This window comes from Ailuropoda melanoleuca, chromosome 5 (assembly GCF_002007445.2).
Source record: "Ailuropoda melanoleuca isolate Jingjing chromosome 5, ASM200744v2, whole genome shotgun sequence".
NCBI lineage: Eukaryota > Metazoa > Chordata > Mammalia > Carnivora > Ursidae > Ailuropoda > Ailuropoda melanoleuca.
Genome location: NC_048222.1, coordinates 80,217,802 through 80,233,461, shown reverse-complemented (window position 1 = coordinate 80,233,461; position 15,660 = coordinate 80,217,802). Strand labels below are relative to the sequence as shown.

Genomic DNA, 15,660 nt, shown 5'->3' with positions numbered 1-15,660 from the left:
GCCATGCTGCCAGGATGGAGCCCTCTGGGAGCCGGGCATTCTGAGCCGAGGGCCAGACTCTGGCGCTGGAACGGGGAGACCTAAGAAGGGGCCAGAGGTTGGTTGATGGAATAAAGGCCGAAGTGGTGGATTCCTGGCTTCTTTGAGAGAATCCTGTCTGTTCTGTATCCTGTTGCCATTGTAAACCCAGAAGCTGCTAAAAGAATGTCTGATTTCTTCTCCTTTACAGTTACCAGCTGCTTCTTCTGACCTCCCTTCTCCTTATCCTGGTGCTAATTATTTTTTTACTCTTTTTTTTTTTTTAATGTTCCTCGAACCACATGTCCGTAAGTAATGATGTCCTTTCCTGTGCTGTTGCTTACACAGCCGTTAATTCAGGCTCTTATCCCCTCTCATCTGATCTGCTTCTGGAGTCTCATTGGTGATCTGCCTACCTTAGCCTTTAAATATTTTCCCAGTCACTCCGCCTTCTACTTCCAGATCCATCTTCTCAGGCTCCTGCCCTCAGGCATCTCTGGTGGTCTTCGTCCTTACCTGATTAGGATACCAAAGCCCCTCTCCATATATCTGTCCTGCTCTGTGTTAGGCCCCAGAACTGGGCTCTAGCCAGACCGGCTTCCTTACTCCTCACTTCCTGTGACCACACTTGCCGGTCCTGCTCGGGCACCAGTTCTCCCTGGCCATCAGGGCTTGGTTTGTGTTCCACCTCCCGCCCGAAGCCTTTCCCGATCTTAACTGTTCCAACCCTTTCTCTCAGTCCAGCGACAGTGCCTTGTGCACTTGTATGTGCAGAACAGCCCTTGACAAACACACTGTATGTGAGTGCAGACAGAGCCTGTGAGGGTGTAAGCATGCCCTGTATGTTACTGTTCTCAGCACGTTTCCGGTGTTGCCAGCTGGGGGTCAGCTACTTGCTGTGCTCCTTCCTGCTCGCATTTCCCTGTGTGGTGTGGCACCACTAGCCCTTGGCATGCCCACTCAGCAGAGACTTGTTAGAATTCCCTAAAGTTGTAAAAGTTCACTTCGACTGGGTCCTCCTCACGGGCTCTCCAGTCTGTTCAATGAAAACCTTTTCTGGTTATCTCTGTTCACGCCTCTTGATCCCTAATGCCTGCCTATTCGCTTGTTTCCTCAGCCCGTGCCCCGAATCATGGTGCAGTCTGCCCTCACGGACGCCGGGATGACCAGAGGGGTGGAGGTGAGTCAGACTGGTTGGGGGCAGGGGTGGTGCCTTTGCTGGCAGCTGCCCCACATGTGGGGGGTGGCCCTGATGCCGTAACTGTTGGTCCACACCCGTGGGTTTTTCATTTTAGCGTTCCCGGTTTGATAATTAGCTGTAATATAGGTCACTGTCTTCTCCCTCTATATTTTCCTTGTTCTACTCTTCTATTTTCAACTTGTTAATCATATGATTGCTAAACTTTTAGGTGCTTGACTGCTAATGTAGTCTGTGGCTTTAATAGCCCACTGCTAGGCAAAGGCGATTTCTATAAACAGAACAATCTCCTTATTCCAAGTGTTTGCTTAATTCTCAGTTTTACATTTCATTCTGATTCATGATATCAGCGTGAAAAGACTAATGCTAAGCTGGGGAGAAAATAGTCTCTTATGATCTCCCACAGATGAACAGCACTTCTCATCTTATGAATAGCAAATCTATTTTCTCCCACTGTGCGTTCATTCTCTTAGGAAATGCTCTATCTCCATCGGAAAATTTTATGTATTCAAACAACAGCAGAAAAAGGGCAAATAATTTGAAAGGGAATTCAGCCCTCCACGGATCCGGTCCTTTCTGAAAGGCCCTTTCCAATGCAGGACCTACTTGGTGTTCACGTGGCCCCCGCACGCCCCCGTGAGTCATGTACATTGTCTTGCTGAGGCAGGACTGGGGCCCCGAGGCTGATGGGACAGACGGACACCGAGTGTCTTACTGGTGAGGGCGCCGGGTCTGCCGCAGCCTCTGCAGCTCGAGCAGCTCTGCTGTGCGTCGCGGTGGTTTTGCGGCAGCCTCTGGAAGCGTCTGTGGTGAGGGAATAAGCCAGGTCCGGGGAATCGGTTTCCACTCACATATCAACTCCAGTCAAGTGGGAGCGGCTTCCCGCCGTGCTTGCACGGAGGGAATCGGAGGCTGCGCTCGGCTCAGCAGGGAGGAACTGTGCAATCAGGGCTCGCCTTCTGCCACCTTTGGTCTCTGTTGTTGCTATGGATCCGACCTCTGGTCCCTGGTTGTCACTTACTGGAGGCTTTGGATAAATCCTCTGACCTCGCTGGGCCATGTTGTAAGATGCATATGGTAATACTTTCTAGCCTACATCAAGGGACTCACGTGGAAGCAAATGGGATAACAACTAGGGAAATCTAAGGCACTGTCGCTGGACTGTCACTGCCTCAGGACTGGATGTAGCTGGCCCTTAGCAGACAGCTGTCCGTGTGGCAGTGATGGGGTGTCACCCACCGGGGGAATAGGGAGCACGCACGATCCCAGAACCGAAGTTCCCGTTCAGAGTCTAGACTCTTGCAATTTTGTTTGTATATTCTTCCCTGCCTGGTCAGTGATATTAAAAATAAAATAGAAAAGAATAAATAAAACATGTACAAGTTGCAAAAGAAAAATGATTGAAGGATTGCCCAATCTTTTAGAGTATTTATGCTGGTGACAGTTATTGATCTATTGGATTTAGTAAATTTTGCAGCCTAGAGATCCATCACAAAAATGGGCTGTTAATCTCAAGAGGTGCCGTTAATTTCGTACCCTGAAAGTGTGCCTCATGGGGAAAGGAGGGCCTCTGGAGACAGGAATATAAATGACAGCTCACGTGAAAATGCATGATTTATCAAACTGCTGAGTTAAGCCAAGTAACTGTAAGAGACTTATAGATCTCAGCTGTTTCCCAGTTCAAATAAATCCTGTTTCAAATGGAAAATGGCCATTCCTGTAATATAAATAATCTTTCCGTAAATATTGGAAAACATATTTCTTTTTCTGAACAGCACCCTCCTCCAGTGCACCAACCCCATTCCCCATTCCTACCTTCTCTTTTGCCCCTGTCATTGTGAATCAGGACTAGAAAGATAATCTGCTCCCTTCTTCAAATGGCTTCAGTTATCAGCGAAAGGCCACCTTAGCTAGCAGCACCTCAGAAACAGAATGTGGACGAGCAGTGGCTGTCGTCATCCCCCAGGAGACGGGGCCGTGTGTGTGTCTCTGCCAGTGTGACTCAGACAAGTGATCCCAGAGGGGGAGGCCAGCCTCTGCGGCTCTGTCCGCACTCAGCCCCTCTTCATGGCGGGGCAGGTGGCTGCTCGGCCCGCGTCTCCCTGATCAGAGGGCCCCTGACCCGTGACACGGGACCGGCCTACAGGCAGCCTGTCTCCTCTTCTTCCACCTGACTCCCTTCCAGGAGCTGCGAGTCAGCCACCAGGCCCGAGTGTCATTCCTGGCTGTGCTGGTGAAGCTAGGCTAAGTCCCTTGAGCATCCCCCAAGGAGATCCTCCTTCCAACTTTGCAGGAGAAAGTGCTCTTCTGGCCTCTAATGATTCTCTCAGTTCCCCATGAGGTCCATGGTGGGCAGGGGATCTGTTTCCGGGGGAACAGGGTTCTGAGCGTGAGTGCAGCGAGGCCAGGGGTGCTGGCAGGTCAGGAGGGACTGGTGATTTAGTGTGCGCCTACTGGGTGCCGTGCCCTGCGGTGAGGGCCTTTTCCTGCCTTGTCCGGCCTCACGGACCCTATGCGGCCATTGCATATGCATTCTTTTTTTTTTTTAATTTTTTAAATTATATTATGTTAGTCACCATACAGTACATCTCTGGTTTCTGATGTAAAGTTTGATGATTCATTAGTTGCGTATAATACCCAGTGCACCATGCAATACATGCCCCCCTTACTACCCGTCACCGGTCTATCCCATTCCCCCACCCCCTTCCCCTCTGAAGCCCTCAGTTTGCATTCTTAACCACATCAAGCAAGCATTGTCCCACACCAGCTGAGTGTTCTGCGATTCAACTCAATTCTGACACTGTCTACCGGGAGACCGTGTCAGCACCCACAGGCTAAAGCCTCAGGCCCACAAGACTGCCCCCACTTTGGATACCAGTCACAAGCCCAGGTTGACCTGTGCTTCTGACCAACAGGCTATAGATAAGAGGTTCCAGTGATCCCCACTTGGGTTGGATTAATTTGTTAGAATGCTTCACAGAACTCAAGAGAACCATTTTACTCAACAGATCACCAGTTTATTTCAACGGATACAACTTGGGAATAGCCAGAGGGAAGAGAGGCATGGGGCAAGGTGTGGGGAAAAGACCTGGACATTCAGTGCCTCCCTGGGTCCCACGCCGTCCCCACACCTCCGCGTGTTCACCAGCCTGGCAGCTCCCAAAAGCCTGTTCTGGGTTGTTATGGAGGCCTTATGACATAGGCACAGTTGATTAAATCATTGGCAATTAGTGATTGAGTCCCCTGCAGCCCCTCTCTCCGCCATGGAGACTGTGGGGCTGAAGCTCTAATCACAAGGTTGGTTCCCCTGGCAGCCAGCCCCCATCCTTAGGTACAGTCCCAGAGTCACCGCATTAACATGAACTCAAGTGTGGTTGCAGGGGGCTTGTTAGGAATATCGACACCTTTATTGCTCTTAACACTTAGGAAACTCCAAGGGTTTCAGGAGCTCTGTGCCAGAAACAGGATGAAGGCTGAATATATATATTTCTTAGGCTAAGTTACGCTGTCACAGGCAGCAGTTAGACTCCTAAGTGTATACAGAAGGCGAGGAGGCAGCAGGGGCAGCCCGTGGCCGCCGGCTCTGCTCTGGGCACGGTGCAGGGTGCAGTGCCCACCTGGGCCATAGTGGCTCCTCGGCATTTGGTGCGTGGAAAGCTGGGGTCACACGGACGGAGTGGTGGCACAGGTGCTGACCCCGGGTCCACCCGTGCACAGCAGCATCTTTCCACCCTCCAAGCCATCAGGTTTCAGCTGACAAAATCTGTTGCATTTCTTTCGGAAGTGAGCAGCAAACTTGGAATGTTAACCAGGTACCCTTGCACCGTTTCCTACTCCAGGCTCACCGAGAGAGCGTGGGCATTAGTGCAGCCCCCTTGGTGACTGTGCACCCGGCCCCCGTGAAGCTGTACGACAGACCGACTAAAGTGCCTGCCCCGCAGGCCGCCGCCACCAGCACCCAGGCCCCGGAGGTGCAGGAAGGGCCGCCCAGCCCCCTGAGCGAGGCCTCCAGCGGCTACTTTTCCCACAGCGTTTCCTCCGCCACGCTGTCTGATGCGTTCATCCCTGGCCTCGACGGCGCGGCTGCTGCAGGTGGGCAGACGCCTGGCTCTCCCCCTCCTGCCCTCTGCCAGGCCAGCCCAGAGACGGAGCTCCCGGTTCCAGCGACGGCTCCCGCGGCAGACGGGGGCCTTCCTGCCCACATGGACAGCCAGAGCAGCCTTCTGTCGCTGCCGGTCCCAGCAGACCAGAATGCGTGGGGCGACAGCAACGGTGCATGTGAGGCCAAGAGGGCGGTTTCCTCGGAGAAGGAAGATACGAGCGCACCCCCAACTCCTCTCCTCACTTGCGCCCCCCAGAAGGAATCATGCAGCTGGCAGAGTGGGGGCGAGGTTTCCCCAGCCACTAAGTGGCTCGGAAGGCCCGAGGAGCACGCGAAGCCGGCCGCCGTCTCAGAGGTGGAGGTCTCCAAACCACAGGCGCCTCCTGACCTCCTGTGTCCATCCCCTGCTCCGGCGTCTCCGTTCAGAATCCAGAAGGTGCGGACCTCCGAGCTGAAGTCGTTCACTCGCATGCTGGGTGGAGACCCAAGCTGCCCCTCGGCGGCCGACGAGGACCTGCTGGCCTCGGGGGCGCTGGGTGACGGCGGGGCAGGGACACCGGCCCTGGGAAAGCTGGAAGTTTCCTCCGACTCTGAAGAAGCCAGCGAAGTCCCAGAGTGGCTCAAAGAGGGAGAATATGTCACCGTTGGCACCAACAAAATGGGCATCGTGAGATACATCGGGCCCACCGACTTTCAGGAGGGGACATGGATCGGAGTGGAGCTGGACTTGCCTTCAGGTGAGTGCTGCTGCCTGGGGCCTGGTTCCCGGCCTGCAGGTGACTTAGCTAAGGGCGGCTGGCGGAGTAGTGCTGGCCGGTGCCCAGCACTGCCAGGAACCGGCTGTGTGCCCCTGGGCATATCATTTGACCTCCCCGAGCCTCCAGGTCACTGCTTTTCAAAATCAGGAATAAGAGTTTCCTAAGCCTTGTCTTCGTTTAACCTCCAGTCATTTTTAGAAACCGAAGACATTAATTGAAAGCTACTATCAATTTGGTAATGAATTTAAGTGCATTTTTTTTTAAAGTCACAGAGGCATCTGCTCTCAAACTGTAACAGTCTAACAGTAGCTGTGTGTGTGCTGTGTCTGCTCTGGTTGCAAACGCTGATGCCTGTGGGGGTGCTCGGATGCCTGGGCTGGAGAACAGAAGGAGGGGTGATCTGAGGTGCATTCGGGGCTCACCAGTCTCTTAAGTCTCATTACAGAACAGCACATCTTATAAGCGATTGGATCACCATTTTCCGAAAAACCAGGGCCACAACTTAAGGAATGACTTGGTCCTTCAGATGTTTTTATTTATTCAGGAGACAGAGCACGAGCAGGGGGAGTGGCAGGAGAGGGAGAAGCAAACTCCCCACTGAGCAGGGAGCCCCACATGGAGCTCGATCCTGGGACCCTGAGATCATGACTTGAGCAGAAGTCAGACTCTCAAGTCAACTGAGGCACCAGGCATCCCCAGATGGTTTTTTTTTATTTTTTATTTTTTTATTTTTTATTATTTTTTTTAAAGATTTTATTTATTTATTTGACAGAGACAGAGACAGCCAGCGAGAGAGGGAACACAGCAGGGGGAGTGGGAGAGGAAGAAGCAGGCTCATAGCAGAGGAGCCTGATGTTGGGGCTCGATCCCATAACGCCAGGATCACGCCCTGAGCCGAAGGCAGACGCTTAACCGCTGTGCCACCCAGGTGCCCCCAGATGGTTTTTTTTTTAAATAGCTTTATTGTGATACCAATTCACATACTGTAATGTGTACCTGTTAAAAGTGTACAGTTTAATGGTTCTGAGTATATTTACAGAGTTGTGCAACTGTTACCACAGTCTAATTTTAGAATAGGTTCATCACCGCCCCCCCAAAATCCACATATCCATTGGTAAGGCAGTCTCCTCCCTAAGCCCTAGGGAACCAATAATCTATTTTTTGTCCCTCTGACTGTATATGAAATGCCTCAATCTGGACTTCCACATAAGGGGATCAGGCAGTGCGTGGGCTTTTGTGACCAGCTTCTTTCACTTAGCATGATTTTCCAGGGTAGATCGGTCACAAGCTGGGTCAGTGCTTCTTTCCTTTTTATGGCCAAATACTATTCCGTTGTGTGGGTGCCCCACTTTCTGTTCATCCATTTGTCAGTAGGTGGACATGTGGGTGGTTTCCACTTTTTGGCAGTTGTGAATAGTGCTGTAAGTTGAAAGTAGTTCCAGAAGAGTCATGTGGCTGGAATATTTTTAAAGGAGTGTCTGCTACTGTGTGCAGGGGAATTGGAAGAGAAGTTTATATCTGCAGTTGAACTCAGGAATTGAAGAGGGATTAACAAATAGATAGGTGCTTAATGCGTGTTGTTGGATGAACCAACCATGCTGCTGTCACCATCTTGGATCCCAAGGATACCTTGGGGAGCGAAACAAAGTCCCTGGTTTCACTGGACTTTGATTTTAGGAGGGAGAAAATTGCCAAGTAGACAATTAAATAAATAATTAGCATTTGATAGTAATAAGTATCGTGAAAAAATGAAATGGGGTGAGCAGGCAGGATGGTGGGGAGCCCGGAAGCAGGGAGCTGGTGCTGGGGGGGGTGGTGTGTGTACCCTGGGAGCTGAGTGATAGCGGTGGCCTGACCATGAGAGAGATGGTCTCTTAGGTGATTTGAGAGGTGCAGTGAGGGGACCGTTGTTGATGGAGAGCAGAGGTGGGGGGGGGGAGAAGAGCAGGTCAGGATATGCAGACAGTAAATGTAGAAAATTCATGATTGTTTTTGTTGCAGAGATCATGTTCTCCACCAACCCATCCCCATGGCCCTTTGACACGTAGGGGTCATGGGGGCCCCTTTCTTAGGGCATCCTCTCCCTGTACTGACTTGAGCTCCGAGTTCTCATTCTTCACCTTAATTCATTTTCTGTTGCTTTTACAAAGGAAACTTCCTCACGCCATCTTGATACATCAAGCATGACATCTGACTAGCTACAATTTGGTAATTAGCCAGTTTCCATCTAACAGATTCAGGAAAAATAATCGTCCTACCAGTGCCATCCATCCTACGTTTACATGGTGACCAGCCAGGTTGAAGCAGGTCCGCGTCCCAGGGTGGGTGGGATTGGTACCAGCTCTGCTTTGTGACTGGCCTGCACCTGGCATCGGAAATGGCAGGACCTGAGGCTGCCTGGGGGGGTGTCCTTGGGGACCACCATGTGCTGCCCGGAGCGGGGGGCCGTGAAGCCACCTCCACGTGTTCTTCTCTCTTCCCCTTAGGTAAGAATGACGGCTCCATCGGAGGGAAGCAGTACTTCAAGTGCAACCCCGGCTACGGGCTGCTGGTGAGGCCAGGCCGCGTGCGCAGAGCAACGGGCACAGGCCGGCGGCGCAGCGCAGGGCTCCGGCTGCAGGGCGCCCCCGAACCCCGCAGGAGCAGCACCCTCTCTGGCTCCGCCACCAACCTGGCCTCCCTGACGGCGGCTCTGGCCAAGGCAGAGGGCGCCACAGCGCTGAAGGCTGACAGGAGCCATAAGAACCCCGAGAACCGAAAATCCTGGGCCAGCTAAACCAGCGCCAGATGCCGAGGCGCCCCCGCCCCCGGGTCGCATCCTCCCGCCTCCCGGGCTGCGGTCCTGCCTCCCTCTGCTTCCCAGTCCAAGGCTGACGGGGCGGCCGGTGCCCCCTTCTGAGCCTTGCCAGCGACGGCCCTGGGGTGGAGTTGGGAACTGAATGGACAAGGACACCTCAAACCGCTTTCTGTGAGGAGCATGGCGAGGCGTGTTTCTGCACAACACAGGGCTGCTGACCTCTCCCTGCTCCTGCCGGGACTCTGGAAGCTTCATTTCTTCCTCTGTGCAGAGAATGGGGAGGCATCTCAGCAAGGTAGAGGGAGTCACGGTTCTAGGAGCCCCAAGCAGTCCTGGATTGTGGGAGCGAGGCCCCTGCCAGCCCCATGCCTGGGGTTCCCCCCCGCACTGGGGCTGTTGCTGTTCCTTTTTTCTGTTCTGATGACCCCATTAACCTCTTAACCATCCCAGTGCCTTTCTTTCCTGTAGAGGCGGGGCATCCTCCCTGTGCCTCCAGAGCCAGCACCCCTGCCAACCCACCTGGTCCCAGCTTGCTGCCAGGCTCACTGCATCCCTCTGGCCCCCAGAGTCCCTACACCAAGGAGCAAGCTCCCGTAAGTGCCTCTGGCTGGCCTCCTGGGGCTTGTGGCACAGGGTCCTGGGCGCCCCAGCAAGGGGCACGGGGCCTGGCCCTCCCTCTTCCTTTCCACAGGGTTTCTTTGGGCTTTCTTTGTGGGTGTGTTAGCGTCTTTATACCTGCAAAGTGTTTTCTCTTTGCCATTTATTCCCTTAACAGAGTGCTTGGAATATATTTATTTATATTTATTTTTTCAAAGTCGAAATCATTTGCGAGCCACAATCGTGTGCCCAGGCATGAGTGCCCGGGGCTTGTCTCGCTCATCGCCCGCCTCTGAGGTCACTCAGGAGCTGCCAGCCTCCTGCCTCAGGTGGAGGTTCCCAGAGGGGCCAGAGGATGATACCCCTCCGCATGTCATTATTGACGCAGATACACAAGTGGCCTTACTCTAAGGTGACAGCGACAACTTGGAGACTTATTGTGCTTCTGCAGTGATGAAGTCAGAGGCATCACAACCTTGGTGCAATTTCAGTTTCTTGGAAGGACCTTAGGCTAGTTTAACTTCGTGGCAACTCTCTACCCTGACTCCCTGACTGAGCCTGGGGGGCTGTGGCCTAGCAGAGCTCCCCACTGTCCCTGTGACCGGCCCTTGCCGAGCCACAGACACGGCCCGCACAGCACGAGACCCTAAGAGCATTGCCCGCCTCCTGCCAGGAAACCTCTGGCCCTGGAACCCTTTCCTGTTGGGCTCACTGAGAGGGGGTCTGTGGACGCGGGCAGAGGGCTGGTGGCGCGTGGCCCGGTGGGGGGAACTGCTGGGTGAGCCGCAGAGCGCCAGGGCCCATGGGGCCCTGCTACTTCCTACACCACTAGCCCAGTGCCCTGGTGCCCAGCACTCAGCCAGCTGCCGTGCGCATCATCACAAGTGCCTCGTGGACCCGAGCTGTGAGCAGGAGCCCAGAGGACACGGTGGCTGCTCTGGGACAGAGCCCTGGGTCAGGGTTTGTATGCAGCACTCTTGCAGGCCTGTTTTTAGTTCTCATCTTTAGACTCTTACAAATGATGTCCAGAAAGCCCTTTTTGAAAGATCTTGTTCTCTCGGGATTTGAAGCCCCTCCCGAGAAGTGATGCCAGGTTCCCTGCCCTTGGCTGGGACTGTGTGGAGCCTGTGGCCGGCTGGGGAAGCAGAGCCCCATGGGCACCCCCAGGTGTGCAGCCCTGCACGCCGGATCCCCCAGGGAGGAGCCCGAGATTAATTAGCTTCTATTAATTACACGTGGCGGTGCTCGCCCGCCGCTTGGGCCCAGCTTCCTAACAGCCAGCTGTGCACCAGGTGGAGCGCTGCCTCCCCCGCCCGGCCCACGGGCCCGAGGTTTAACCTCCGCCTGGGAGGGGGTGATCCACACTCGGCGCCCCTCGCCGGGCCCACCGCCTTCCCCGGGCCTCGGTCTCCGGGGCCTACACTGCGAGCAGCCCCCCCCCCCGCCCCCACTCCGAGACAGGGCCTGGAGCTGAAGAGCACACCCCTGGCGTAGCTTTAGCAGATGTTCCTAGTTTCAGAGCTGAAAGGGATCCTCTCACAGGGAACAGGCGGAAACCAAGGAGAGTTCAGTGCTTCTTTCCAGTTTATAGAAGCTCCAGCATCTGACTCCCAGCCAGGCTCTCTCTGCTGTTCCTCCTCACAGCACCGTGGCTGCCCTCCCACCGCCTGGGGCCCCTTCCTCGGGCACAGGGAGCAGCAGCCCCACAGCCCAGAGAACCCGCCAGGGTGCCGTCCTTGACCCCGGAGCGCTCTCGAGGATCTGCTGCCCCAGCACCGGCGGCATGTGGCCCAGGTGGCCCTGGCAGGGGCTCTGAGCGCCCAGTGTCCCGTCCTCACCTGCACAGCACCGTAGGCCTGGGAGATCAGTGTCTCTGTTCCTCGGGTCATGGGAGCCACGAGCGCACCGGGGCTGGTGGTCTGCCCTCCAGGAGGGCCGGCCAGGGGCTCCTGCTGGGCACCCCAGGTGTAAGGACCCCCCACCAGGGGAGGCAGCCACGACCCCTCCCCCCCCCGCCCCCCGCATCTGGGGTCTACCTGCTGGGCGTGTGTCCTTGAGTCCCGTGCTTTCGGTTCTGTGCTCTGCTTTTCTGCTTAACGTCCTTCCCAGCATGGAAGTCCTCTAACAACATGTGTTCAGTTAGGATTCGTCTCTGTGGACACCAGCGTCCGTGTGGTCCATGGATGTAGGTCCCGGCACTACCCCCTTCCCTGAGGGGAGCAGCTCTTGCTCCCACAGCCTCAGACGACCTGCCTGTGGGCAGACGTAGTGCACCAGGCTCACTGGGGAGAACCAGGGGAAGGTGGTTTGGCTGTTCGTGATCCTTACTTATGGGGCAAAGTGCTTGCTGGAGCCTAACTGCCTTACCGTGGTGTCGACAACCTTCCATGGAACGGTCTCGGGAAGGTCACTTGGGAGACAGGGGTGTCGTTCTCTTCCTGTCACTCGGATTGGTTAAGATGGAGTAGACTGTAACGGAATTAGGGGCTCAAGCAGGGTTTTGGGAGCGGAGCTTGCAGGCACAGTGGAAGAGCCTGGACCGAGTTGAGACCAGCCCCGGCAAGGGAAGAGGTTTCGAGACCACCTCCTCTTTCTCCCAGGCTTGCCGCCTCCCTTCTCCCCGGGCCTGGCCTCGCCCTGTGCCCGAGATTCCCCACCACTCCTCCCGTTCCCGGCATTTTTCCCTCCCTGCGCGGCAGCGTGCGCTTGGAGCCCGGCCTTCTCGGGGCCTTGAGCACCTGTCCGGAGGGCTGGGCGGGAAGCTCTGTTGTCGCCCTGGGTGGAAAGGTCGTCATTCCTCGTGGGAAGAAGGTGCTACGGTGACTGCTTGCCGGGGGTTTTCTGTGAGTGGAGCGCTCTTTGGGCCCCAACCCATAGCATGTGAGAGAGGAGAGGGCCTCCCATCGGTGTTCTTGGGGGGCCGTCCCTGCGGCTGGGTGGTCAGCAGTGACCGGAGAGGCGGGTGTGGTTCTCCTGCCCCAGCTGTGGCCCCACGGGCAGACTGGCAGCCCTGAGGGCTGTGCCGGATCCTCGAAGGGGCAGAGTCTGTGGGCCTGAGCCTCCTGTCTCCTTGCCCTGCCACCTGCACGTCCCTTCCAGGCCCGCGTGTCGCTGGATCACCCGCGGTGCAGGTGTCCCTCCATTGCAGTCTGCTGTCTTCCTGGGCAGCTCGGGGCAGCCCTGCTCCTTCGGGCTCTGAGCGGTGCGAGTTGGAAGGAGGCCCACCCTGCCCTGCTCTGCGGCCTTCACTCTGGCTTCTTGGCGCAGACTCATGGTAACTCGTTCCTGGGAAAGCAGTGACGAGGTAGACGTGGTCACTAAAGCCGTAGCCCAGGCAGTCCCCACAGCCAGCACTGATTGGTCCAGAGGTACTGTCTTGTGGGTAGTGTGACGGTGAGGGACGGAGGGTGGCACTCTATTTCCCGTCTTCTGTTCTCACTTTACTAACAGGCCTGAGGTGAAATGACGTGTCAGCGCTAGGATTCAGGATGTGGTTCCTGCAGGTCCCAGGCTCAGGTGTGGGGAGATGGGCTGCCTGGACGCAGGTGCAGCAGGGGCCAGGCGGGGGCTGCAGTGGGGGGCAGCTGTCCAGAATCCCAGCCTGACCAGAGGGCATGTGTGGCCAGGGCCAGCCATGAAGGGCCTCATGTGTTTGCTGAGATTTGAGCTTCCGTTGAGCTGTGAATGGGACCCTTGAAGAGTTTGAAAGGCTATAGGTGTTTCCATCCCCCATTACTTCCCTTCCTTTTTCTCCCCTTGGCTTAACGTTCCCTGTATGTGAGACCCGCCAGAAGTTCAAGGGTATTTATTTTCCTGGCTACGATGAGCCCCACTTGCCTGAGGTCTGCCTGGAGGCCTGCATCTTGGACAGGGAGTGCCCGAGGAGGCGGCCACCTGTCTGTCGTGCCTTACCATGGGGACGGCGAGCACAGCCTGTCTTTAGTGCCCAAGACACTGGCTCGATGATCTCCACACGTCTCTTTCTCTCAGAGAAGTCCGTCGTGCCTTCAGCCGGGCTGCTGACACTAATTTTGTGGGGGGTCTTGGAACATCTCCATATGCGGAGTTCTGTAAATATGATGGGTTCACGTATAAAGAAGTGATTTTGATTGGGGACTATATTGATTTGCTGCACATGAAATGGGAGTTTAAAAAAAAATCCAAAGACTCTGTAATGAACTGTAAAGACTGAATGATTTGTATTATATAATGAACTAAACCTCTGTAATTTTGTACCATATATGCCTGTCATATGACCAGCAGTCTCTAAATAAAACCAGATGATTTCTTGCCTCTGTCTGAGGTTGGTCTTGTTGCTTTTCCCTCCCCCACCCAGACACAGGGATGTTGGGCTCATTCTAGACTGTCCCACAGGGCAAGGGGTGGCCTGGGTCCGGGGCTTTTCAAGATTGAGACGAAAGAGGGAGGTTCAAGGAAGCAGCAGGCCCTGTGCTGTTTGTGGTTTGGACTGAAGACCCAGGGAGGCCCCACAGCTTCTGTGGCCGGTCTTACTCCCCTTAGTGGAGACCTCTCACAGGAGCCAGGAACCAGTGGAAACTTTCGGATGGCCTTCGACCCAGGGTAACGGGAGCTTCTGGGCTAACTGGGAGGCAGCTGGCCCGGAGAGGGTTGGAGGTGGCGGGGTCAAGCCGCTCCTGTGGAGCAGGATATCCCAACTCTCAGGCCACGGCTGCACAGACTTGATCTGCAAGATCGACCCCACACCAGACCCCCAACCAGGGAGCCGAGCACGTGTTCTGAGGCTGCGCGGGTGCTTCTGTGACAAGGCGTTTTGGGGAGGAGATGATGGCTGTGGACACCGGCAGGGCTGGGTCACACCCCGCAGGCTGCAGAACCCCGTGTTCTCCACTGGTTCCTGCTTGGCCCCGTCCTCAGGACATGGCTCCCAGCCGTCACCCAGCATGGTTCACAACAGCACTGGGGGTGGCGGGCCCCGCCCCTCCGACCCGAGCAGATGAGCAGGTCTCCTCTCAGATGGCCTGTGGTGACCTCCTTGAGGTCCCTGAGCACAGCCCAGCACCAGACAGGGACGAGGCCGGCCCAGGGTGCTGTGTTCACAGGGAACTGACTCGCTGGCAGCCCGTGTCCGCGACTCACGTGGTCCTCATCTGATCTAAATGTCCTTGCAGATGGAGAGGGCCGATTGGAAGTGGCCACCAGTCAGGGCACATCTTTGCAGGACTTGTTTATATTCGTAAGTGCCAAAGAGTTGTTCTCAGAGAGAAGTACTGCCAAATTATGACAGAAATTTGGCAGCCAGGAGCAGCCCTGCTCTGAGGCAGGAGTCTGAATGTAGAATTGATCTGGCTCCTGGGAAAAATCCTCATTTTTCGAGTTGCTACTTACTCTCTCGCAGCTCATGAGATCTTCCTTGTCTGCCTGAGGCTGTGGGGTTGTTACATTTGCTCAGACCCGAAAATGGGCTCCAGTGGACACGTCCCATTTAGTTCGTTCAGTCACTCGCTCGCTGAGTCGCTCCGTGAACACTTGGGTCCTTGTCCTGTGCCAGGCCTCGTGCAGCAAACGGTGCAGACAGCGAACTTGACGAGCCCCACAGCCGGCTCTAGGGGGCACGGGATCGGCAGGAGGGTCCCCAGGGGCTCTAGGGGTTGAGGCGGTTCCCTCCAGGCTGGTGCATTTGCAGGACTCGGAGGGGAGGAGGTGGACGGGTTACTGCGGGGCGGGAACGAAGCAGAAAGCAGTTTGGGCCCAAATAGAGGAACCTGAGGTGATGATGGTTCTCGGTATTCCCTCCCCCATCCCCCCCTCCACCTCCACTTGCAACTTAGGGTTTGGGGGCAACTTAAAAGTTAGCAGAGCCTTTTCTTTCTTTCTTTCTTTTAATTATGTTTTGTTAGTCACCATACAGTACATCCCTAGTTTTTGATGTCAAGTTCCATGATTCATTGTTTGCGTATAACACCCAGTGCTCCATGCAATACGTGCCCTCCTTACCACCCATCACCAGTCTATCCCATTCCCCCACCTCCTCTCCTCTGAAGCCCTCAGTTTGTTTCCCAGAGTCCACAGTCTCTCATGCTTCAGTTTTCCCTCCCTTCCCCTAATGTCCTCCCTGCTATTTCTTATGTTCCATAAATGAGTGAAACCATATGATAATTGTCTTTCTCTAGCAGAGCCTTTTCTAATGATGTATGTGTGGTAAGAAGAG

General features: G+C 55.2%; 1 protein-coding gene across 3 annotated transcripts in view; it reads left to right on the top strand.

Annotated features, from left to right (window-relative positions):
- KIF13B (kinesin family member 13B) overlaps positions 1-13,770 on the top strand; it is a 179,333-nt gene extending 165,563 nt beyond the window's left edge. For all 3 annotated transcript variants that reach the window (XM_034661358.1, XM_034661357.1, XM_034661359.1), the window contains 3 exons: positions 1,136-1,198; positions 5,056-6,055; positions 8,563-13,770. In XM_034661358.1, coding sequence (XP_034517249.1) covers positions 1,136-1,198; positions 5,056-6,055; positions 8,563-8,852 — 1,353 coding nt within the window. In that variant the 3' untranslated portion in view covers positions 8,853-13,770. The remainder of the gene's footprint in view (positions 1-1,135; positions 1,199-5,055; positions 6,056-8,562) is intronic.
- Positions 13,771-15,660: the final 1,890 nt, after the last annotated feature.